Source organism: Colletotrichum aenigma, assembly GCF_013390185.1.
Source record: "Colletotrichum aenigma strain Cg56 chromosome Unknown KSG_Cg56_contig02, whole genome shotgun sequence".
NCBI lineage: Eukaryota > Fungi > Ascomycota > Sordariomycetes > Glomerellales > Glomerellaceae > Colletotrichum > Colletotrichum aenigma.
Window position 1 is genome coordinate 1,863,930 of NW_023500908.1, and position 24,950 is coordinate 1,888,879.

Sequence of the window (24,950 nt, forward strand, 5' to 3'; positions counted from 1 at the left end):
ATCATTCTCAGGTCAGACACTAGTTCCCGACTGGAGCCTGGCTGTCGATCACTTCGCTCGACTTTGGCAACCTTGTGTGCATTTCATAACCACTTCAGCCTCAAGCAAGTTTCATCAACATGATCATCTCAATTCATACAGCGGCGATCATTTGCGCCGTCTCATCTGCAGGCTTTGTGAAAGCTGCCCAGCCCAATTCGACCGAGGTATGGCCAAGCTCTTGTACAGGGCGCTTCTAGTGATTGACATCAGACAGGTTCACAATGTCCGCAAAGCCACTGGTGAACTTGCGACGTCCTCGACCGTTGCCTCGGGATTTGGCGGTGCTAGTGTCAGCGAACTAGTCAAAGAAAATGTCCAGAGAGACCCTGCGTATCTCCAAACCAAGGACTCTAAGAACTCTCCAGGTGTCCCTAATTGCCACAACAAGCGAGTTCAGCGTGACATTTGCCCTGAGGGAAAGAAAGCACCTCCTGGATGTAAACAGGCATACGCACGATTCTGATTGAACGATGATAGCCCATCCCCTTGAGTGCTTTCCCTTATTAAGTCTCTTGGAAGTTATTTGGCTTTGCTTTCTTTGAGGCCTCTTCTTCTGTGTTTTTAGCAGCGAACAGTGCGTCGTTAAGGGAAGCGCTTCTGCCCGTAGTGTTTTCCGCTGTACGGGCTATTGTTAAATACAACTCCACGTCGTTCCGTACTGTCGGGACTGTGGGTCATGAAAAAATGGCGATTCACTTGGCAAATCTGGCGCCATTTGAGACCACACCCAAATTTTCGTCTTCTCCAAAAAGAAGCCCGAAAACTCGGCTTCAGAGTCGGAGTCGACCCGACGTCAATTATCTCAACCTCCACTCTTTTGTACAGACTCCGCAGAAACGCACACAAACATGCCACCAATTGGTCAATCCTCCGCCGTAAGAGGCTTGGCTGCACTTAAGGTCGTGGGTCCGGGATAAAAGCGGCCGGTTCGAACAGGGATTTGGTCGTTGACGTGATAAGCAGTTCGCGGACCGATACGACACTGCAATGGTAGATAAACGTGGGTGGGGGATGAGGTTGCCGGTGGGAGACCACGGATTTCAACGACGCTTTCTCTCGATCGGCGTTTTACCAGAGAGAGTCGCGGGAGAAGTATGGCGGATTCAAAGGCGGCTACTGTGGCCTCTACTGCCGCTGTAGCGAGCGAGAATGTTCTAGCAACCTCCCCATCCAGCAAGGCACAAACCTCGACAGTGCCAGGTACGGCAGCGCTACAGGAAGATAGCAAGTCTGACGTTGGCTTGAATCTGAAAGACCCTGAGCGAAACGAGGCCGATGACGAGAGACAGCTGGTGAACGGTGGCGTTGTTATCCGTGACGGCAATGATGTTGCAAGATATGTCGTGTCAACGCAAGATGATGGCGATCAGGCCTGCACCTTCCGATCTTTCATCATTGGATCCGGTAAGGCTCTCTCACGACTTGAGTCTACACATGACGATACAAGATTGTATGGACTAACGCCAAAAAGGCCTCACTGCTCTCGCAGCCTGTATCAACCAGATGTGCGTCCAATATCAGACTCATCAATCGGCCCATTCTGACAGATACTGACCGGCTCTTTTCAGCTACTTCTACAAGCCCGTCGATGTTTCTTTCGCTTCGGTGTGAGTCTTTCATGCAAACGGTATACTCCCAAGTGTTGTGATCTTGATCTAACTGTTTGGGTTAACAGCTTCTTGTGTCTGATGGCATATGTGCTCGGCGTAGCATGGTCCATTGCTCTGCCTCGCCGACACCACGTTGAGAAATTCCTACCGTCTCAGGCGAGATGGCTCGGCCCAGTTGTTCACTTCATCAACCCTGGCCATTTCGGATTAAAGGAGCACGCGGTGGCTTCAATCCTTTCCACGTCTAGCGGAAACGGTGCTGCCATCGTGCAAGTATTCGGTGCAGAGCGACTGTGAGTAAAGTGCAATAGACGCTGATTCTTCCAGGGCTGACAGATGGTAGATTCTATGACCGAAGCACCGATGCGGCCACAGCTATTCTGACTGTCTTCTCAGCTTCTATCTTCGGATACGGTCTTGTCGGACTCTTGCGCTCGATTCTTGTTCATCGTGAGTCTTTGGTCACACCCGATAATTGGCCAATCATGCAATACTAACACAGACTAGCCAGTGAGATGGTCTGGTGGCAATGCCTCCCAATGATTTCTATCTACCAGACACTTCACCGCGATCCCAAGGGTAACAATCGAGAACGCCTACGCATGTTCGGATTCACTTCCATCGGCATGTTCATCTGGGAACCGATCGCATCGTACATCTGGCCTTGGTTGAACGGCATCTCCATCCCCTGCCTTGCATCGATGAATGCTGCCCCTCCAACGCGCAAAGTCCTGATGACCATCTTCGGCGGCATTTCTTCCAACGAGGGACAGGGCATTCTCAATTTCTCTCTCGACTGGCAGTACATCACTTCCCGCTACATGTCTCTTCCGCTTCTGCAGCAAGCCAACTCCTGGGTGGGGATCGTCTTGTCATGCATCATGTGCTTTTCGCTCTATTACGGCGGCGCATGGGGCGCCAAGAAGTTTCCGTTCATGTCGACAGCCATGTTTGACGCGAAAACTGGCAAGGTATACAACCAGACTGCCGTCTTTGGCCAGAACGCCATCCTGGATACCGAGGCACTTGAAGTACACGGCCTCCCGCGACTCACTGCGTCGAACGTCTGGGCAAACATGGCGGCGATGGCTGCCATTGGAGCCTTGATCACTCACATCTCACTTTTCTACGGCCCTCTGTGAGTTTGCTGGCCCCAGATCTTATCTCCGTTAACTAACTTCTCAAGTATCAAGAGATCTTTGATACAAGCTTGGAAGAAGACCGAAACAGACCCTCACTACAAGGTTATGCAGGAGAACTACAAGGATGTGCCCATGTGGTGGTATCTTGCGATCCTTCTTGTTGGCTTCTTCACTGGACTTGGGGCCGTCATCAAAGGACACACAACTCTGGATGCCTGGGCTTATGTCTGCGCAATTGTAAGCCTCCCCAACGAGAAATACTAATGCTCTTGCTGACTATCCAGCTTCTTGGATGCATTGTTGCACCCTTCTCGCTTTGCTTGTATGGCCTTTTGGGTACTAGCGTGGCGACAAACAACTTATCCAAGATGCTATGCGGCGTCTTGCAACCGGGTAAACCAGTTGCAAACCTCTATTTCTCCATGTTTAGCCACGAAGTCACGGTTCTTTCTGTGTTTCTGTCTACCGACCTTAAGATGGCACAGTATCTCAAGATTCCTTGGAGGACCATGTTCCTCCTCCAGACGTGGGGAAGCCTGTTCGGAACGGCTTTGAACTACGTCATCATGGATACGATTGTCGCCAACCGGCGAGAGATTCTCTTAGACCCGATCGGCAACCAAGTTGTGAGTTCTTCTCTACGTCGATCTTAATCGGATTGCTGACCCATAATCAGTGGAGTGGACGCAAGATCCAGTCTCTCAACACGACTGCCGTAACCTGGTCTCTCGCAAAGTACGTCTATGGCTTCAACAAGGACGGATACGGTTGGTCAGTACTCCCGACAATAATTGTTTGATATGAAATGAGTCTTACCATTCGCAGGATTCCTCTCTCCATCGTGATCGGCGCTGCGATTCCTGTCGCTCTATGGCTTGTCTCGCGCAAGTACAAGACGATTTATGGCTGGGAGGTCCGGAAGCTCGTCACCCCTGTCGTATTTCACAACGCCTCAGAGACGACATCCGGCACGACCTCAGTCATCTGGTCCCAGGTCGCCACCGGACTATGGTCACAGTGGTACATGCGTCTCCGACACCCTGCGTGGTTCGGCAAGTACAATTACATTGTCGGCGGTGGCCTTGATGCGGGTGCAAAGGTGATGATGTTCATCCTTACCTTCGCGGTAGCTGGAGGTTCTGGAAAAGAAGTCCCTTTTCCGACGGCATGCTCTCATCACTTACTTCAACTTTGAATAATTCTGACGAGGCATTAGTGGTGGGGTAACCCTGACAGTTCATCAAAGCAGTATGCTGATTACTGCGGCACTGGTTGATTATCCTTATCCTGTGGTCTACTTTCAGGGCCGGCATTTTGTCAGTTCCATCTGAAGTTGACTGCTTTTGGAAGCGCAAAACGCACAGAATCTGCCTGCCAAGAGACCATGTGGCGTCGATCGAGGCACTTCAACGTTTCAATGAAATAGCTACATTACATATTGTTGTTTGTTTCATCCCTCCTTGGATGCGATTCCTTAACGGACACAGAGTGCCCTGTTCATAAAAATTATAATCCAATCATATCAAGCAAACATTAGTTACCCCGGGACTTGACTGCAGCCTGCTCGCAAACATCAAGGCAGCTTTGCAATGCAAGGGAGCTAGCAACACGAGGGAGCTGTCAGACAAGCACAGGGACACCAGGATATTTCACCGAGGGCATCCAAACACTGCCGAAGTCGACGAATGGCTCTCGCCGATCCATTACGATTACGCGCCACCCGACGTGCACTTCGAGATTCTCAACTTGTGTTCTAAGGTATGGATGCTGACATACGAGAGAAGAGCTGTAGCCCGAGAAAGTTCAATGATACACGACTTCGGGTTTGTGTACGGGCGTGAGCCGGAATAGTCGATGTCTCAATGTACTCCGAACATACATTGTTCAGTATAACAATGGAAAGAGCATTGTCCCACTTACAGAAACGAGGTTCTCGCACCGACCCTCTCAAAAATCGCAACCCCGCAAACGTAAAGTCAGACGATATGTAAACGACAGTTGCCTGAAGTAATCAAATTTTGCATCATGATGAAATTTAACGAGCCCGAATGTTCATATTGACACTATCTCTCCTTGTCGTTCACAAGTTGGATCATAATTAGCGCCGCTCCTCTCCTCCTGTGTCTAGATGGTATAGAAGGGTCTCCTGAAGCTGCCTGTTTCTCTCGGAGATCCTCCAAGACGCCCCGAGCTCCCGAATTCTCGTCAGACTACAAACACTACAGCATGGAACTAATTGCAAACTTGATTATCATCCTCATCGCTATTCGACAAGCGCTTGCAGCCGGAGGCTTCAACGACGGCTGTTCCGAGGTTCGGTACTGGGATCCAGACAGCATCTACGGCCGAAAGAAACAGGCGTCACCATACATCGTTGCTAGATGCATGGATTCTGGCAAGAAAGAACGCTGCAGCTGGTTGCCCTTGACTGTCTGCTTTTCCAATGACGATGGTGTGTTCGGCTACAGAAAGAAGTGAGTGGCCCCGTTGACTTTTCCCTTCGTGCCAACGCACTGTCGAAGCACCTTTCTGGAGTTGATATTGGAATCCGGGCTAACAATCTCTCAAACGCAGTGGAAACTTTGCAAAGACATGTCATGATTGCCAGTATGATAAGAAGACAACCGACTTCTTCTGTCTATGTCCAGAAAAGCCCGAGGGGCAGTTTTCCTTTCCTCGGGTACTACTGAGTATGTGCTACTTTACATGTCACCTGAGCTACCTATTCAAGACGGAATACGCTGACGTGTAAGTTCTCAGATGATTATGTACGGAATGAGAACGGTCTAATTTGGTGCCACAATGTGTATGGTTTTGAGGTTAAATGCAACGACTTTGAATTCATGAAGTTGCGATTTGAAAGTTTGTAGGCGGTCCCACTGATCCCTGGGTTTGATCCAGGACCCATGCAGAACAGCTTCAAGAATTATCGAATGCAAATCATTTTGCGCGAAATGATTTTATAATCGTGTTTGAAGCGGCGTCGGAGGGCACGCAGCATCGGAAGGTTTCCCTTCTGCCGGAGTCGATACTAACTCTACCCTAGCCCTCCTTGCGCCTCCCCAATTCAAATTCAATGTTCCGTAATTGTGCGTCGCAAAACCAGAAGACCTCCGCGCGCAAATGTGAGCACAAAATTCAACGCCAAGCATATCAGACCGGCGGGCATAGCGGACGATTGCTCATTTTTCAGCCATGTGGATGCAACTCCGTCGCTCGTACCACCCTGATTTCAACGGACTTTGCCATGCAGTGCTGTTTGCGTCCTTACAATGGGTTGCTCACGTATTCTGTCATGTTTGTCTTTTGCGCGCTGTCACAGCTGAGCTTTGGCCATAAAGCCCATAGTATGCCTTTGTTGATGGATGAGTTTGTTCAACAAACCCCGAGCCAACCCTGCCCTTAAGAAAACTGCTCCTCGAGAAACACAGACCTCTATTTCAACCGTCAATGGCGCCCTTGGCCTGCATACTCTGAAGTACAAAAGCCGCCTCCAAATCCAACTCAGCTCTCTCCCTCTCCAGGCCTCGTCATCACGCACTGCCAGCATCCCGCTTAGCCACCATGAAGCTCTCCATCCTTTCTCCCGTCCTCCTCGCAGCCGGAGCCCTCGCCGCCCTCAAAGACCATTGCCAATTCATCCGCCACATCCACACTGGTAACAGCGAACACCCGACAATCGAGTACAACTGCCCGTCTCCGAACCCCGTCGCGTGGCCGTACAGGGCTTGCTGGTACGTCGACCTCGGAAAATGCTTCATCAACGACATGGGCCAAATCCGCGCCCAGAAGGAGTAAGTCCTTTTTTCTATCTGCTGCCTGTTCTTTCCCATGACCGCTCACTAACGTAACCTTTCGTGCTACAGCGGCGCGTTCAGCAGAAGCTGCAGGGATTGCACATTCGACTCGTCCACCGAGATAATGCGATGTCAGTGCGACATTGGAACGTTTGGAACGTGGAGGTACTCCGAGGTCAACATCAGTAAGCAACCGCACTTCTTCCGTGGACTTTCTTTTCGTTTCACTGGGCCTTGTTTTCGTAGACGGTCAGCCTATTGACGCAAGCTGTAGATTCGGCACTTGAATATGTTTCCACCGAAGGTGTGGGTTGCTATGGGGAATTCTCTCAGACTGGCTGTCAAGTTTCTTGAATTGGCCATTCATCACTGCCCGAGCTACCGCGGGAACCATAAATCAGATCTCTGTGGCTGTTAGTCTTTGAAAGCAGTAGGTGGCAAGAAACGGAAATAATGGGCATTGGATTATTGGAGTAGATACTACGACTACTTGTTCGTCAACCAGGTAGAAATATTCCAAGCGCGTTTTAAAACATAGCTACAGTCTTGCATACTGATATGTCAAACCGTGGAAAGTTAGGGTCAGGCACTCAGCAATTTTTCACCGGACGCGAGGAAATCTCACTTGGCCTATAATCGAACGAAGGCAGCCGTTCGCGGACCTGCCAACTTTCTGGAAAATCGGAAATTATCAATTACGCATGATACCCCGGAATTCCGTGTGGTAAGTAGCACAAGAAATTCGCAGACTTGTTCATCTTGAACAGAAGAGTAATCGCTGGAGCTATCGCATAATCCGAGATAGAGATCGTTGTATCCAGCACCGTCGGGCCGGATACAAGCAATATTCACCAAAGTCCATTATATGCAACAAACGGTCCTTCTGCCCCACCAAGCACAGCTACAAAAAATTTCACTCGCAACAAACTTTCCTCGTTGTTTTCCTCCCACACACAAACCGGTCTTTACCATTCGACAGACCAGCCTGCAACGGCATGACACTACGAGGACCGAATCTTCCCGCACCCCAAACCATGTAGCTGCGTTCTCGCACGCATGACAATGGGCGCAATTCACCTCTACCTCGTCCGCCACGGCGAGTCCGTCGACAACGTCGCGAACCTCTAGTACGCGCGCCTCGCTGCTGCCGCCTGAATTTGGCTGGGTTTTCCCTTCCCTCGTCCTCTTTCTAACGTGCGTGGCATTGGTGTTGGTGCAGTGCAGGCTCTCGCGACGCGTCCTTGACCTCCCACGGCGTCCTGCAAGCCAGGCGCCTGGGCACACACCTCGCCTCGCGCACAGCCTCGGCGCCCGTCTCGCACATCTTCGCTTCGAATTTGCAGCGTGCGTATCGCACCGCCGAGGCTGTCCGCGACGCCCTCTCCTCGCCCCCGAACGCGACTGAAGGTGAAGCTTCGTCGTCGATGACAGGCAGGAGGGTGGAAGTCGTCCAGCTACCCGAGCTTCGCGAGAAGCACTTCGGGTCCGGCGAGGGGCAGAAGGTCGGCGCCCGCGCTGTTGGTGAAAGACACGTTGGCGCCGAGACCTCTGAGGCGATGTTTACGAGGGCGAAGAGATTTGCGGACGAGTACCTCGGCCCCATTTTCGCCTGCGTCAACGAAACCGAGGAGGGTGCGGAGAGCGTCGTGGTCGTCGCGCACGGGATCATCCTTGGCGTGCTCGTACGGGCTCTCCGTTCTGCAAAGAACTTCGGGACCGTCGTCGCCTCACCTGAGGACCAGTTGCCTTTGGCCTGGAGCAACACTGGCTACGTCGAACTTACCGTTACGCCCGCTGCACCACCGTCCAAGGAGCCAGCGACCGTACCCACTTGGCCTGGCCTGTCTATCAAGACAGTCGCCGTCAACTCCACGGAGCATCTCCAAGGTCTGAAGAAGACCCGAGGTGGAATCGGCAGCGCCAAGTTTGACGAGAAGCAGAAGACGCTCAACGCGTTCTTCACGCCGACCGCCAAGAAGCGCAAACACGGAGACGAAGCATGATGCCTCTCTCCGACCTGGTCGCCGAGTCTGTTCAATGCAGAGCGACTCGGCGGCCTACTTGCTACCCAGGTATGTTCAAATTTTTCAATTCTTACTACTCCATACCACCCCGCTTGTTGTGATGAGGCAAGAAAATTCACAGACCTGTACCGAAAGTATACATGTGGAAAAACATTCGTCCAACCGCTGTCTGACACAAGCTATCAAATCACATTCGTTTTGATGAACTTCACTTTGGACGGGCCTTGACTAACATGGCTCAGAATACAGATATTCACAGTACACCTGCAGCTCCTGGAATAATAGAACGGGATTGTCTAGTCTAGTTGCGTCCGCATAATATAATAAGCTTCAAATCAAACCCATTGTGCCTTCAATGTGATGCTAGTCATCTTTAATCCATACGTGTGATCGTAACGTCGTTCAAAAGTGGCCTGAGAATCGTACAGTTCGTAACGCGGTGCTGCCAGTCCTAATAATACGCCTACACATCCGTACTCCACTCATCCTTCCCGGTAAAGACCTTGTGCACCCTCTTGCTGACAGACTTGCCCACAGCTCTGTCAGAGAAACCGCCGTCCTTGTTCGTACTCTTCCTGATGTTCTCAAGAACCAGCGGCCCGCCCTCCTCCAATCCCTTCACAAGCTTCGGCACCGTCTCAAACATAGTGGCGATGCCCCATGCGATGGGAGCCGTGACGCGCACAATCTCCTGCAGCATCCGCACGTATGTGTCCTTGATATCTTCTCCCGTGCGGACCTGGCCTGTTTCCATGCAGAAGCCCGCTCCAGCAGCGTTGGCTGCCTCGCGCTGCTTGCGGTAGGGTACGGTTGAGATGTGCTGGGTGAAGATAGCAACCCACTGCGCAGTCTCGACGGCCGCACTCGTGTGGTGGATGAGCACATTATGCATCACCTGCAGCTCCAGCAAGGCGTCTTCGATCGTATCCTCGTCAATGTACTCCTGCGGTTGCTGGTTCTTACGGCGCCGCGATTGGGCACTCGTCGAGGATTCGGCTGGCTCTCCGTTGCGCACGGCAGAGGCAAATTGTCGATTGCGAACGTTGCGGTTCTTGCGCATCCATGGCGTCAGTCCCTCGATCAGGTAAATCAGCTGCTGCGTCGGGAAATGGCGCTTCATCCTCAACACGTGAGCTTCGAGGTTGTTGCCTTCGGGGCCAAGTGCGTATGTGACGAACTCCGACGCGTTCACAATGACCAATGCGAACTTGTCGTCTTCAACGTGCATCGGCATTGGCTCCCAGTGTCCCAGCTCTTCGTTAAAGCGGCTGGCTACCTTTCTTCTCCACTTGACAACGTTATCCACGGGGCTGTACCAGGCCTCATGCTGGACGTCGAGATCCTTGAGTAGCGTCTGGATCTGGAGAGTAACAGCAGCAGGCAGGCTTGACGGGAGATCCGCAATCATCTCCGGGGTTGAGACCTTCTTGTCGGTCCTGATTTTGTTGACCTCTGCTAGCACAGCGGCGCGCTCCTTCTCCTTGGCCTTCTGCTCCTTTGCAGCCTCCTTCTCTTGCTTCTTGCGTTCCTTCTCCCGCTCCCGCTCTGCTGCCTTTACTTCCTTGTCCCTTGCCCGATCATTCGCTGACTTCTTGGTTGTAGCCCGAGCAGTAATTGACTTGCTTTTCGTCGACGAGGCCTTGTAACTGGTCTTCTTCGTCTCAACTCGATCCTTCAGCCTCCTAGCATCGAAGTCATCGAGATCTGGGAAGTCATCGTCCGAGTCGGGGTTGACGTTCCTTGGTGCCGGCTCGTCATCGCTCAAGTCAATAATCTCGCTGACAGACTTGGTAAATGTTCTTCGTGGCGGTGGCGAAGAGAATGGGTCGCTAGGCAAATGTCGTTCCGGCGCGGAGCTGGATATTGGGTCCCAGTTGGCCCTTCTCTTTGGCGATTCCGCCCTCTGCTTTCCTTTGTCCAATGACTTGTTTGTAGGTTTTGGAGATCGCGGGTTCACGATCGAAGCTGCTGACCGTTGCGGCTGCTTTGCAAAAGTACCGTCATCGTCGTCATCGTCGTCGTCGTCTAATAGGATCGTGTCTGGCTCGGCGGGGGGTTTCCGTGGTGGCCGAGGTGAGCTTGCGAAGGGGTCATCGGAAGTAAGATCGTAGTCTACGTAGTCTATACGGTCTTTCCGTGGTGATGGAGCCTTGGTTGCAGCTCCGTTCGAACTCTGCTGTCTTGGTGCTGGCTGCGCCGAAGGAGGTGACGAAGCGAATGGATCATCGGACTCGATTGTCTTAGAGATCTTTGCCGTTGCTGCATTGCTCGTCGTGGTGCGCGGGAATCCGGGCGAGCTGGAGAAATCGATCGGATCATCCAACGTGTGGGCTCGCCGGAAAGCGCCAGATTGCTTTACAGGCGGTCGGCTGGGCTGATCGGTAGCAGAATGCGACCTGTCAAACGTGCGACCGGCGCCGCCTCCAGTGGGCGAAAGACGCAATCTCTTGGTATCTCTAGTATCAGAGTCTGGAACCTTGTTAAGGGGCAGGCTACTGTCGAGATCGATCGTCGTGTCGAAGTCGTCTGACATGTAATAAACCGGCGCACAATTGTCAAGTTGCTCTTCCCGTGGCCGCTTCGCACCGGATACGCTTCTAGGGGAGTAGATGGATTTCGGTTGCTCGGGTCGGGCAGCAGGCTTCGCTGCTGATTCTGGAATCAACTCTGGTGAGTCTGCCGTCAAATTGAACACATCATCGTCGTAGTCAAGCGCAGTTGCCACAGTCGCTACTGCTTGTTGTGCTGGTGGAGGGTGTTGAGGTGCAGGTTGGATTGGCGACGGCCCTAGAGAGGGACTAGACAACAGGTTGATGACCTCCGCAGGCATGTTGCTGTTGGAGATTCATAAGGCCTCAATCGGTCATAGGAGGCGCAAAAACCAAGAAAGTCCACAATGCGCCCGATTGACGTTGCGCCGCACTGCGATGACGACCAAAAATCACAATCGCGTCTGGATCTCGCTCCTCGAGGTGGGGCACGCGCGGCACCGCTCAGAGCCGGGCAGTCTGAGCGCGAACCAACCACGACCGTCACGTGCTCTTCCTTGCCCATGACTAAGCGACACATATGCACTTAAACGGCTGATGTTGTGTTGCATGTATCCGAACTCCTTTTTCTTGGTCCGGAGCAACGTCGATACTTCTCCCAACGTTCCATCGCGCGTTATCGGAATACAAGGCGTTGCTCCCGCATCCAGGACCTAAGCGATGTCGTATTTGCATGTAAGCTTAACATTTTATAACCAGGATTCGAGGGTCCTCAAAATCGACAGATGCAATGGGGGCTCGAGCGCCAGATGCAACCGCACACCCGTCCATTGAAGTTGACAATCCAACATGAACCACCGGCCTGTGTCAAGCTACCACCCGGCAAGCACAGACTACCGCTGGGGAAGATGACGACTGAGGGTAGCAGTCCGTGGCGAACATCATGCCATCACGGTCCATCAGACGTCGAAAAGCGCGCAGGTCCCCGCTGGTGATTCCTGTCAAGGGGCCCAACCGTCGACTGATTACCACAACGGACAAGGGCCACCTTTTTTGACAGTCGGCAGATCGACTGCCCCACGGATATCGGAACTGAAAGTTCTTGGCATTTGATTCTAACATCGATCAACGGCACACCCACGTCTGGTATAGAGGAAGATTGATCGACTTAACTTGATGCGATCGATGCTTTATCTCTCGGGGTGTGTCCGACAGCTGGTGTTCCCTTTGTCGTTAGCGCCGGCGTGGGTATAGGTTGGCCGAAGTTATCGTCTAAATCCCTTCATGGAATCAGAACAAGGCTTCTTCAATGAGAAGCCACGCGAAACCGAGCTTTTGGGGAGGAACTTGTCCGCACTAATTACTAGCCAAAGTACAACAGTCTCTTCTAGCTACAAGTCCTGAACATGACGAAGCTCAACAACAACGAACTTCAGAACGTTGTTGCGCCGGAACAAATATCCTCCAGAATGCGAGTCAACTCCTCCCACACCTTCTTCTGCGCTATTTCTCCATCGTGGTTCCTCACAAAAGGTGATAAAGCCTCATTATCAATTTCCCCGTCTCTCATGTAGGCTCCGTGGCTGGCGATCCCCGCTGACGCGGCTGCAACAAGTGTCCGACTGCCTACCTCAGTAGACCGAGCCAGTACGAACTTTAACACAGCCGTTATCCGCCCGTCCTCACGCGTCAGCTCTGAATGACACCTCCCAGGTTGCTGCATATTGACCACAGCGCCTGAGCCGTCCAATCTCGCTGCCAGCTCACGAGACACCAGGATTTTCAGAAGCTTCGTGGCTGGGTATCGCATGTTCATGTCGGCTTTCGTCTCGTCATCCAGACTTTTGAAAGTATTTTCCGTTTTCCATTCCGGTAAGTCGGTCCAGGCGTGGACTTCGCTGGTGTAAGGGGCTGGCCCCTAGGCTTGTTCAACGTAGAGGTGCCGTCGATTGACTATTCTCAGCTGAAGAAGGAAGAAAGGACTTTACAAGAGTAGGCACCTAACAGCGGTGAAGCAGACCGGGTTAGGCGGTGTAACGCGGCAGAGTAGTGGGTCCAACGGAGCCGGATCTCGGTAATTGCTCCGGCAAAGCCGGAGATATCAATCCGGGCTCTAGCCCGTGACAGCTGGCCACCACAGATAAGTGAGGCGTGGCATCAGAACAAGTTTCTGCTGTTCTCTTCAGAACGGGTACCAACAGCAACGCCAGTAGAAAGTTGCTGATCACATTGACGGTAATGCTGCGTTCATGTCCCTCTGCTGCAGTGAAGCGCGTGGTTGCAATGCCCGCATTTGCCATCAATACATCCACGCGGGGAAGCTGCGAGGCTCGTGTTGAAAATTCCCGTACTGAATCGTACGAGGCCAGATCTACCTCCCATACCTCGCATATTCCCTGGCAACCTGTTGACTGTTCGGTCGTTTCCTTGGCTTTGTGTCGAGCCTCCACGTTCCTAACGGCGAGAATCACGCGGGCGGCATTGAGGCGGACGAAGTGTCGAGCCGCTTCGTATCCGAGGCCAACATTGGAGCCTGTCACGATTATGACTTGGTCTGTAAAGAGGTCCGTTGGATATTTCGGTTCGACAAAGAGCTGAGACTAGAGAAAGCCCATTTTGCCGTGTCTTAGAACTAAAAGTTTATCAACTTCCGGCGACAGTGTCTAGATGTATTGAAGTATTCAAGTACGCCGGCAAATAATATGTCGAAGCTAAAGACCCGGTTTCCAGCTCCAGAAAGGGTCCAGACCAGACATTTCAGCAAATGCCTGGAATTAGCCGCCTTTAAGCCCGCCTACCTCCATGAAGCCAATCCATGTTGCATTTTCATCCATCAACTTATCATTCTTCTACCTACTCAGAGCAATGAACATGAGAAAATAACAATAATAAGAGCTTTCATTGTCTATTATTCTACGGTAATCAGCCAATTTTGATCCGATTGATATGCGTTCGTTGTTACCTTGTCGGACATATGATCGCTTGGGGCCTTGGCCGCACTGCACCAGACATTAACTCGTTCGGTTTGCGGCAATGAGCCACCAACTGCGCAACATCCGCAGTGGCTCCACAATACGTCGGTGGAACTTTGGTTGTTTGTATAGCAAAATGGTATAGCTAGATGAATCCTTTCTATGGCGAAAGCCACGAGTCTAGAACCTGACCCTAGACGCTATTTGAGACGCAGACGGTAAGTTAAGCTTGCGCAAGATATCGATGTCTGTGATATAATAGCAAGCGTTTCCTATTAAGCGACGAATTCCCATTACGTACTACACAGCAAGGTGCACGCGAAAATGCAGCCTTACGAATGCTTGTTATAGCCCGCCTGCCTTAGAATTCGGGTTCCGAATTGATCCCGCACGGGATCTAATCGCACTGGGGCCGAGTCGGTGTGCTCCAGAGTCGCAGCACCCTGTCATGACTCCTACATACGCCCGTAGGGCGAGTCATGGATAAGCTGATGCAGTTTGAGCCTGACCAGAAATATTGCTCTTTAATATAGTCTGTAACTTTATCAGACGAACTCTACAGAGCCAAGCTAGGTCATGTGCTGGGCGTAATCCCATTTATGCTCTTCTAACACACATGTAGTGATGAACACTAGCTGAACAGCAACCAGGAACCCAGACAACGGCCAGTGTCGTCCTCCATACCGATGAGGCAGGCGACAGGCTAGCCCTCCCGCCTTGAGCCTTCAGATCCCCCATACTCTTTGGCAGCAAGCTGTCTTTAACCCCAGTTCCGTACTGCTGGGTCTTCCGGAAAACACGGAAAATATTCACTCATGCACGGACGGCGAATGATGCTTAAAATATTAATCGTGGCTGTGTGCCTAGCTTCAGACGGGGTGACAGATTGATTGACAATGGATTGACTGACTCGTCAGCGATGCTGTGGCCATCTTTGGTATCCGTCTCTAAAATTTGGATAGACGATAGTAATAAGACCTGTCCATTACCTATATAAACGAATTCTAATCACTGATCGAACATGCAACCTGCTGGGACTATTCGCCTTCTTAACCCTACCGTTCATTCCATACATTACCGGCATCTTAACATCACCTTCATTTTTCAACTTCACGATGCAGTTCTCACTCATTCTTCTCTCTGCGGCCTCCGTCGCCTTCGCGCTGCCTCAGCCTGTGCCTCAATCATGCGATGAGACTTGCCCCAACCCATGCCGACAGGCCAACACAAACACATACTGCACTGGAAAGAAGGTCTCAGAACTTAACAACACGCCACCACCTGCCCAGTTCAAGAACCAATGGAACTGCCCCGCCGGTAGCAGCTCCCCTCCTGCGACCTACATCCAGATGACGCAGAACGGAGCTGCTGAGGGCGGGGTCACTGTCTTCTGCACCATCTAAACGAAAACCGGGCCTCAGTTCAGCATTGCAAGCCATGACAAACGACGCGTCACAGAATTGTGGCCTGCGTCGTACGTGAATCCAACGACAACGCCTCACTCAATCAAGGCGGAGGTGGATTTGGGCAACCGACCGCTCTCTAGATCATTGTTCTAGACTGTACTTATTTTGTAACCATATATCTTTGGTAGACAATCAAAGTTTTGATACCCAGCTACCACTGATTGGACTGTATCCTGACTTCCGGCCATGAGAAAAGCTGTACGTGACAATCACTCTCGATTTCCCCTTAATGCACTCGGTAGGCAGGCTTGTATGTCGAAAGTAAATACAGTCTAGCTCAAAGACACGCTTCTCAGACTCTAGAGTAAGTCCAGAGCAGGTGTCAGCACCTGAACTCGGTCGCTACCGCATTCTTTCGCCCAAATGCGGTCTCCGGGTATCACCGCGCCAACTGGGCGGTATGTCGATTGGCGACGCCTGGTCAAGCTTCATGGTCAGCATGAACAAGGAGCAGGCCTTTGAACTTCTGGACGCTTTCGTCGCTGCGGGCGGGAACTTCATCGATACGGCCAACGATTACCAAAACGAGCAGTCCGAGGCCTGTTTGGGCGAGTGGATGAAGCCGAGGGGTAACAGAGACCAGCTCGTCATCGCAACCAAGTTCACCTCCGAGTACAGATCTCATGCTCTCGGAAAGGGAAAGACGCCCAATTATTTCGGAAACCACCGCCGTAGTCTGTATATGAGCGTACACGATTCCTTGGCCAAATTGCAGACCGACTGGATCGATATCTTGTACCTTCACTGGTGGGACTACACGACATCGATAGAAGAGGTCATGGACAGCATGCATGCGCTTGTCGACCAGGGCAAAGTCCTCTACTTAGGAATTTCTGATACCCCGGCGTGGATCGTGGGCGCGGCAAACACCTACGCTAGCCTGCAGGGCAAGACTCCCTTCTGTATCTACCAAGGCCGGTGGAACGCCATGAACCGCGACTTTGAGCGCGAGATCATCCCGATGGCCCGCCACTTTGGCATGGCCCTGGCTCCCTGGGATGTTCTCGGCGCGGGCAAATTCCAGAGCAAAAAGGAGCTCGATGAACGCAAGAAGCGGGGCGAGAGCCTGCGCAGCCTCTTCAGCGGCGACATGACGGAGAACCAGACCGCCGAGGAGGTGCGCATGAGCGAGGTTCTGGCCGAGGTGGCCGCAGAACACGGCATCGAGTTCGTCACAGCGATTGCACTCGCGTACGTGTTGAGCAGAACGCCAAACGTCTTCCCGCTCGTGGGTGGGAGGAAGGTGAAATACTTGGAGGATAACATACAGGCGCTGAAGATCAGGCTGACGGAGGACCAAGTGCGCCGGTTGGAGGCTGTGAGGCCGTTTGATCCCGGGTTTCCGAGCAACTTCATTGGGGAGGACCCGAAGGTTTCGGGTCAGCCCAGCGCTCTGCTATCTCGAGCTGGGCCTTTGGCGTTTGTGCAAAGCTCGAGAGCTATTGGATACGAGGGATGATTTGATGGAGGTTTCGATGAGCCTCCGAGCTGCTTACCAGTATGGATTGAGGAAACGTCACATAAATTGTTGAAACACTCGAGGTCAGCCTGCAGGACAGCGTTTGTAGGCATGGAACCAATACTACTCCAAACCACAAATAAGCGCTAATTTAGAACCGAGTCATAAACAAGACCCACGACAAGGTTACGATGCAGGTTGCTAACTCTGTGCCATGCAGGGGTTCGTCTGGTCTCGGGGTGTTGTCATCACACAACTTAAACTTCTTCGTCACCGGGCTAGACTCAAAGCAAAACGCACACCGATCTGTATCTAAACTATGATCGATAGAAGCCAATCAGTCTCTAACATAAACGGCAAGCATCGTTGCCTACCATGGCATACAGTCAGTCGTGCCGACCCTGACCTGTGAAATAACGTCTTTTTTAAAGCAGAAACACCATCTGATTGGGGGGCTACTGTTTGCTGTCCTCCTCGCCTTGGTCTCTACGATTCCAAGGCAAAGAGTCCCTCCAAGTGTCGATCATGTTCCACTCCCAGTAAAGCTCAGTACCTCCGGCGACCGCTGCTTGCTCTCTTAGTTCGTCAGGGGCGCAGACGTACAGTTCCCATCTTGCCATTTCCTCGGCAATCCTGTTGTATCCTTTTGTCCAGGCGTATCCACATTGACCACCTCCATCATCGAACCAGAAGTTGCCGTCCAAGTACCCCGGTAAATCCCTTGATCGTTCTTGGCAGCGAGGACTCAACTGAATTTGCGGAAAGCTCGAACCCTTGGTCTCGGGCAATGTCAGATCAACGCCGCAATCCATTGCATGGCGTTGTAGGCTCCTATCCGAGATATGAGGTTGCAACTCCAAGTAAGTCCCGGTGTATTGTCCCGCAATGGCAGCCATGATAACCTGCATTTTGGCGTTCGGCCGTCGGATAAGAAGTTCCCTCAAGGTGTTTTCTTCGGGAATCTTTGGATGCCAAATCAGATCCGCCACGTCTTCCTTGTCCACTGCGTCAGCTCCAACTCGAGAAAGGTCATTGTCCATGATAAACCTCGCCGTAATAGCTCTTTGGATCTTTCTCCCATAACATCCCATCCTACCCATCTCCTCTTCGTGGACCGCCCACCACTTTGCAAATGTTGTACTATGCTGGATCCCCCTCACCACCGCCAAAGACTCCCTCTTCTCCGCAGGAACAGGCCTCCGCAGCCTCACGTAGCGATCCACATTCCCTTCCCAAGCGGCCATCAGAATCAACACATCCTTCCTCGCCGTTGGCAAATCCACTGGCAAGGGCTCATACAGCAACCACGCAAACTCTCGAGGCAGCCTCGCCATGTCGGGATCAACCCCGACACCCTCCCCGGTAATGTCAAACCACATCAGCCCCTGACTCCAATCCGCCGGCGTCAACTTCTCCACATCCGCAAACAACCCCGATCTCAACGCCGTGTCCCCGTTCAATCCCACCCTGATCCTTCTCTCTGGGTTCTCGAGATTGACCGTGCAGGTGTAGTCGTCCATGACAGCATACCTCACAGGCTGCTCGACAATGGCTCTGAATATCGCATCCGCACCCGCGACATCAACGTCGGGCGCCCCCGAGTCCCGCGCATCCCGCGCCTCTTCGGCGATGGATATGTCCGGGAGGAGGTTGAGCTCGAAGTAGAGCTTGGCGTAGCCGGCCGCGGCGCAGGCCCGGCCGACGTTGTACCGCATCTCGGGGTAGCGCCGGGCCAGGCGCCGGTAGGTGTCCTCGCTGCCGAGGTAGTACCAGATGCAGTACGGCTTCGGGTGGGAGTCGTGCATTTCCGGGACGATGTTGTTGGATATTTGTGAGGCGAGTGCTTGGTTGGTGTACACCGGATCTTCTTCAAAATCCAGATCGTCTGTCCAGAGAATGAGGTCTTGATCTACGTTGGAGGACGCAGAGGAGGACGAGGAAGAAATAGAAGTACCCCATTTACCCATTGTGTGTGAAAATAAAAATGCGAAGCTTACTGCGACCACAGTAGCATTGACTGCCGAGTTTAGAGTTGGGTTGGTGAAGATGAAAGAAAGAATAGTTAAGCATCAAGTGGGAGCCGAATGATGTGATGTCTGCCATGTTTTATGCATGTTAAATTTGGCCTCACCCGCGGACTTGATGTCCCATCTGGGCTAGAGTGCGGCTCATGCCGGTCCACATCTGCCGCAAGAGATCATAATAGCAGCCCGGAGCCGGGTCACGGCCGTCCAGTGCCTTCCCGTCCTTTGCAGACTTTCTCCTCGCCCGTTCTTGAACTCCACGTCTTCGGCAGTGTGGAGCAACCGATGACACGCCGTTGACCGGAAGGGACCCGCCCCCGGATTTCCAACGCCGACCGCATCCCCTCAACGCAATTGTCGATAGATTTTTCATCTCTTTTGGATTTACTGATGACACAGATGGGTATGCGTGCCGTGCATACGTTTGGAATCTTGCTATAGAGTATATGAGAAGAAATAGGGAACAGCACAAAAGCCGACCGCATCTTCCGACGTCCTGAATCCGAATCTTCGCTTCTGTCTGTCTCAGCTGCTTATACATGTCTTTGACAACGAGCAGCGGCGTTTAAACGAGGCGCCCATGACCACTTTCTGACCAGCTCGGAGAAACAGTCCCGAACTCGTCCGCACTCTAACATGATTTAGGACTTTGATGTCGGCTACTAGTTCCAGTCAGCAGCAGGTGACGACTTGAGCAACCTCAAGATTAGGTTAGCTGCCTGACCTCATCACATCACTCCGTCCCAATCGCGACCCAACATATCCTATCGCTCGCTGCCTCCGCACGAGAGAGCACCTCGACCAACCAACATCATCCCAGCTTCCAATCCCTCTGTGCTTGAGCCCCATTGGCTCCCGAGCAAAGACCAACGAACTCTGCCCTGCGTGCTGGGAAGATGGACCACAACTCTACCGCCTTGGGGTAAGCTGGCGAGTCATTGACCAGCACCGCACCGAGGCTGTTTCTCTATTCGTAAGAATTGGCACATCAATTGCTGAAGTAAGAGGTATGAACACGACGCTGCTCTCCAATAGTGTTTCAACAAACTGAGTCTTGCAAACCGTAAATTCCGACTAATGCCTTACCGGGAACTAAATGTCATGAACCAACCTTGCACGCTCTGGGGCCCTGGTCAGGGACAGATGGGCAGGAAATATCATCCTCTGGGGCCTTATAGGATGGAACGGGTCACCCCGTGGGATCCATTCTGCCCAACGTCCCCCCCCTCTCTCTCTCTTACCAGCGCCGGCCGTCTGTGAAAGCTTGCTCCCGTATCCCACCCGATGGGCTGTTCACGAAGCCGAAGCCCAAGATTCCTTGGCTTACATATCCATCACGACGGCATCATATACATGAGCCACAGGTCATCCCTCCAGAGGGGGTGAGCGGGAACAAGAAACCAAACGACAGAAACCAGCCGAAAAGAAACATCACGTCCGAACACCTCGCCTAGAGCCCCATCCCACCGGAGCCACCCGCATCGCAAACCCACACCCCCGATCACCATACCACCCGCCCGCAACCTTCGCGGGGCCGCCGCCGCCGCCGCTCCGCCCGGAGGGAGCAACAATGGCAGAAAACATCAAAGGCTCCATCGACCTCTCCCGCGAAGAGGCCATGGCCATCACCGCCCTCGCGACCGCGGGCATCTACAACGCCGTCGAGATCTACGTCCTCATCTTCGCCACCTTCCGCCAGCGCCGCGGCCGCTACTTCTGGTCCATGCTCGTCGCCAACTCCGGCATCTTCGTGCACGCCATCGTCTCCCTGATCCGCTACCTCCGCCGCAGCGGCACCGTCGTCCCCGGCGCCTTCGCCGTCGCCGCCTGGTGCGCCATGGTCACCGGCCAGTCCGTCGTGCTGTGGTCGCGCCTGCACCTCGTGGTCTACAACCGCACCTGGACGCGCCTCGTGCTGGCGCTCATCGTGACGGACGGGTGCGCGATACACGTGCCGATGGCGGTGCTGTGGGTGCTCTGCTGGGCGACGCCGCGGGACGCGCAGGCGGCGTGGATCGAGCGGTACGGGGTGTACGAGAAGGTGTCCATCGTGGTGTTCACGCTGCAGGAGACGTTCCTGACGGGTATCTTTGCGCGGCAGGGGTGGTATAACCTGCGGCCGCTGTTCGCGTTCAAGACGCGCTCGGCGAGGTTGATATCGTGGTACCTGCTGAGCCTGTTCGTGCTGGTGTTCCTGCTGGATGTTGGGCTAGTGGTACTGGAGTACACGAACAACTTTGTGTTCCAGACGACGAGCAAGCCGTTGGTGTACAGCATCAAGCTCAAGGTTGAGTTCACGGTGCTGAATAAGTTGTTGGCGTTTACGAAGATGAATTCGTGCGATTGTCACCACCTGAGCGACCAGCTTGGGAGTTTCACGAAGGGGCTTGTGACGTCGGATACGAATACTACGGCGAAGGGGAGGGAGGGGCAGAATGGGATGTTGCCCGCACCGGAATCGGAACGACCTGACCGTATATTTGACGGTAATTGAGCATCGAGAAGAGGGACTGTTGTATTTCATGGAACGGACGGCCACTTGCCTTTGAGCAGACACGAGTTGATACCCATAGAAGAAGCATGAGCATGCTGTAATGAAAGCGAAATTGTTAGAGATGAGAGCATTTCATGGATAGAATCACTGTCACGATTTCAGAACACAACCACGATGTGTTGAAACAAGTTCGTTATCGGTTCCCATGACCGAGGTTGACGCATGATGAGAGTCAGAGTAATTGAACGCTTGGGAAGTTCCGAATTGGAATCACTGCGGACTAGGAAGCGACAGGCAATAAGGTTGAGCAATGTCATTGAACTGCAGTTTTGCACCATGCGGTGATAGCAGAGCAAACACCGATCAGGGCATACCCTTGGGCGTCAGTGAACGAGCTTCCAAAGGACCGGAAGACGAAAATCAGGGTAATTTCTCATATTCCTGGCGGACTTGCGGGGTAAAATGGCCCAAGCCGTCGCAGAGGCCTCGAGTCATGGGCGCAGCAAAGAGTCAGCATTGTTACTTGAGGCTATGATACTGGGCTAAATCACGCTTCTGTGCAAGAAACAGTTTGGGGCAAGTGTGCCAGAATGACTAGGGAGTGACGACCGATAAATTCCAGCCAGACATCCAACGAATGCAAGATCACGAACTGCTTACAGTTGGCTGACGTTGCCGCCACCCAGGAACGGCTCGCCCGGCTGCTGAGTTGCGGACGTGATGAACGACACGCCAGCTGAAAACCGATTGACAATCAAAATCTCCGATACCTGTTCACTCCTGCGTGATGGAAGTTAGATCAGACGTAAAGCAGGAAACGGTCTACCTGCGTGCAGACTGCGTCCCATTTGCCGACGTCAACTACTGCAAGCTGCAGGAGCTACGTTGTATCTGCAGACGCAAGGCCACGGAGAAAACGGCTGGAACCGAGTTCGGAAGAGACGGACCTTTCCCTTGGTTCTGCCGTGGCTTGTCGGTTTGACAAGATCTCAAATGTCTTCAAGTGGTTTCACAAAACCTGCCGTGGCTTCATCCACCACGCAGAGTTCGAACTCGTAATATGACGCAACTAAAATCTTGCTGCTATCTTTGGGTTCGTCCGGCACGCAGCAAGACGGGAACGGACAGCGGGAAGGGCAGGACTGATTTGGCTTACCGGTGGATCAGTCATCCCGAAAGGCTATCCAATTGCGAGAGGATTTGGCGAGGAATGTAAGTGAGTGAATGGTGATGAGATGGGCGGCGCATGGTGAAACATGAACCGCTGTGTTCAATTGCGGGAGCTGTTGAGAACGGCGGGGCGAGGAGGAGAAGAGACGGCGGCAAGCCACCATGACCCTGTGTGCCGCGCGTGAACCTGCAGCTAAGAAAAGCGTGCGACGGTTCGTGGGTTGCCGCCACCACCACAGCAGCAGGTGAACGAGCAGGCCGCTGGCTTGTGCTCATGCGGACGGGGAGAGCAGTCCGCTGGGCCTAGCTGGGGATGTGCAGGTTTTCGGGGTTGATATTATCAGGGTCTCCTGGCATTCTTAAAGTCAAATCATTCTTCTGAACCCCGTAGGGTGTGTCATGATTTATGCGATAATGTGGCTTTATCGTCGATGGAGGAAGTCTCGTTGGGCCGTTGACAATGCAGAGCAGGCAATTAGGTCGCAGGATCATAGTGCTACACTTCCGCGATGCAAGAGGTTTTGGGGGCCATATCAAACTCTGCGTTATATCCCCCCAAGATAGGGATGAACGTTGGTATTTGCAGTGGACGCACGTGGAGTTGGTATGGTAATCAAACAAGAGCGTCGCAGGGATAGCGGGATGAAGTCTATCGACAATTGAGGGTCGTCAGCGCGGAGGCCCCGCGAGCCGATGCTGCAGACGGCACGGAAGCGTGTGAGATTCGCGACCTGCAGGCCAGGTGATTCTAGAATCGAATTCGAATGCGGACTGTGGTCAGACAGACTTGAGTGGGTTTGGTGACAGAAGCGATGGATGCTGGAAGACTCGGGGCTCTCTTCCGCGATGCAGTAGCGGCGGTAAGTCGAGACAGCTCAAGATCACACACGGACCGTCCTCTTCGTCTGTCGGACTCGGATGTCTGGTTTTTCTTGATTTCTTGCGTCGCTCCCGGAGTCCAACAACGCAGTTCTCAGGTCTCAGACCTCGTGGGGGGCCAAACAAATGTCTGGATGGGATGATGGGATTGGCAAGCAAGCCACCAGACCCCTTTTTCCTGCGTGTGCCCCCTGGAGGGCGACGTCGAAGACGTGCGCACGGTGGAACGCGGACAGTTTTGAGTTCGCAGTGGCTGGAGATGTGCTGCAAGAATTCGGAGGATTCTTCTTGGAAGGATCCAATGCACGTTTGTCAGCTCTTGGAAAGTGTTGGATACGATGGAGGCGTCAGTTGTGGGCCGATTATGAGATACGGACGATAGGATGGCGATGCAAGCCGCGGGCCAGGTGAGATGGCACGCTGGGAAAGCGCGTTAGCAACGATGCATAAGGTTTGGGGTGAGATTGACGGGAAGGTCGATCAATGCCTCAAGACGGGAGTTGATGGTCGGATCCGGTATTGTCTAGATTGTCCATCGACAGCGAGTCGGGGATTCTGGGGGACGAATCATGGAGTCTGCCTGGGGCTGCTGCTCGACGTGGAATGATTCATGAGTGTAATGAAGCCGGCCTTGGGATTCCAATCATCCATACCGAGCAGACAGCAGCCGTGTTGCCGGCTTGCCCGGACGTTGGCTAGAGTCTCGGAACAAGAGCAGAGGCGCTGATGGGCGAAAACGACGATTCGATCCGAGATTCGGTTGGAGGCCCCAAGCAGAAGGCCACGTCGTCATTTGCCTCTGTTCGTTTTCTTCTCGGCTCAATGGCAGCTCGAGTTGCAGCTCAAGCTTCCAGACCTTCTTATCCAGTTTCGGCAAGACGGACAGCTTGACCAGCTGAGCTCTTGTTCCGGGTCCAGAGGACTGCTCCCGCCAGTCTGGTTCTCCCACGGCAGTCGAGTGGCTCCCTCCAGGATACGTACAAGTAAGGTAGCGTACGAATAGGGATGCAGCGGGACGGACGGTCGGTACATGGCTGTCACGTCTCAGAAACCGGCAGAGCTGGTGAGGCGGGACCTCGGCCGGAAGTATATTTTCGTCGAGGTGCGCCGTCGGTGCAGTGCCATTGGCTGCTGATTAGCTGGCCGCTGAACGATGACTGAGCGCGGTGCGTACTTCGGAATGCGTATTCGTCAAAGCAGCTTTGTGGTAATTGTTGGATAGCCCAGGCGAACTGCTGAACAATCCATTTCCCGTCGGTGCTTCTGGATCCTTGAAGCCTCGGCGATGTATTCGCATGGAGAGAAAAAAGAAATGTCGGAAGCATTGTTGGTGCAGAAATCTGACGAGTTTTCGCACGTAGCTGCAGGCGGACGGGGCCTTC

At 53.0% G+C, this 24,950-nt stretch overlaps 9 protein-coding genes across 9 annotated transcripts; 6 read left to right on the forward strand and 3 right to left on the reverse strand.

Annotated features, from left to right (window-relative positions):
- Positions 1-1,136: 1,136 nt before the first annotated feature.
- Positions 1,137-4,070, forward strand: OPT5 (Oligopeptide transporter 5; the record flags this gene model as incomplete). The annotated part of the gene is made up of 11 exons (XM_037317788.1): positions 1,137-1,446; positions 1,514-1,547; positions 1,611-1,649; positions 1,718-1,945; positions 1,996-2,102; positions 2,160-2,790; positions 2,839-3,031; positions 3,079-3,420; positions 3,471-3,565; positions 3,620-3,920; positions 4,011-4,070. The coding sequence occupies 11 exons, from the start codon at positions 1,137-1,139 to the stop codon at positions 4,068-4,070; spliced, it is 2,340 nt and encodes a 779-aa protein (XP_037182900.1).
- A 2,288-nt stretch (positions 4,071-6,358) lies between these two features.
- CGCA056_v002531 (uncharacterized protein) lies at positions 6,359-6,878 on the forward strand (the record flags this gene model as incomplete). The annotated part of the gene is made up of 3 exons (XM_037317789.1): positions 6,359-6,588; positions 6,661-6,776; positions 6,838-6,878. The coding sequence occupies 3 exons, from the start codon at positions 6,359-6,361 to the stop codon at positions 6,876-6,878; spliced, it is 387 nt and encodes a 128-aa protein (XP_037182899.1).
- Positions 6,879-7,653: 775 nt separating this feature from the next.
- Positions 7,654-8,594, forward strand: CGCA056_v002532 (putative phosphatase; the record flags this gene model as incomplete). Its single annotated transcript, XM_037317790.1, has 2 exons — positions 7,654-7,718; positions 7,811-8,594. 2 exons carry the CDS (start codon positions 7,654-7,656, stop codon positions 8,592-8,594), a joined length of 849 nt encoding a protein of 282 aa, XP_037182902.1.
- A 484-nt stretch (positions 8,595-9,078) lies between these two features.
- On the reverse strand, positions 9,079-11,445 carry eme1 (Crossover junction endonuclease eme1; the record flags this gene model as incomplete). The annotated part of the gene is made up of 1 exon (XM_037317791.1): positions 9,079-11,445. One exon carries the CDS (start codon positions 11,443-11,445, stop codon positions 9,079-9,081), a length of 2,367 nt encoding a protein of 788 aa, XP_037182901.1.
- A 1,091-nt stretch (positions 11,446-12,536) lies between these two features.
- On the reverse strand, positions 12,537-13,404 carry atnD-3 (Short chain dehydrogenase atnD; the record flags this gene model as incomplete). The annotated part of the gene is made up of 2 exons (XM_037317792.1): positions 12,537-13,005; positions 13,232-13,404. 2 exons carry the CDS (start codon positions 13,402-13,404, stop codon positions 12,537-12,539), a joined length of 642 nt encoding a protein of 213 aa, XP_037182896.1.
- Positions 13,405-15,191: 1,787 nt separating this feature from the next.
- CGCA056_v002535 (uncharacterized protein) lies at positions 15,192-15,479 on the forward strand (the record flags this gene model as incomplete). Its single annotated transcript, XM_037317793.1, has 1 exon — positions 15,192-15,479. One exon carries the CDS (start codon positions 15,192-15,194, stop codon positions 15,477-15,479), a length of 288 nt encoding a protein of 95 aa, XP_037182895.1.
- Positions 15,480-15,942: 463 nt separating this feature from the next.
- Positions 15,943-17,001, forward strand: CGCA056_v002536 (putative aryl-alcohol dehydrogenase AAD14; the record flags this gene model as incomplete). Its single annotated transcript, XM_037317794.1, has 1 exon — positions 15,943-17,001. The coding sequence occupies one exon, from the start codon at positions 15,943-15,945 to the stop codon at positions 16,999-17,001; it is 1,059 nt and encodes a 352-aa protein (XP_037182898.1).
- A 455-nt stretch (positions 17,002-17,456) lies between these two features.
- On the reverse strand, positions 17,457-18,968 carry CGCA056_v002537 (uncharacterized protein; the record flags this gene model as incomplete). Its single annotated transcript, XM_037317795.1, has 1 exon — positions 17,457-18,968. One exon carries the CDS (start codon positions 18,966-18,968, stop codon positions 17,457-17,459), a length of 1,512 nt encoding a protein of 503 aa, XP_037182897.1.
- A 1,627-nt stretch (positions 18,969-20,595) lies between these two features.
- On the forward strand, positions 20,596-21,519 carry CGCA056_v002538 (uncharacterized protein; the record flags this gene model as incomplete). The annotated part of the gene is made up of 1 exon (XM_037317796.1): positions 20,596-21,519. The coding sequence occupies one exon, from the start codon at positions 20,596-20,598 to the stop codon at positions 21,517-21,519; it is 924 nt and encodes a 307-aa protein (XP_037182894.1).
- Positions 21,520-24,950: the final 3,431 nt, after the last annotated feature.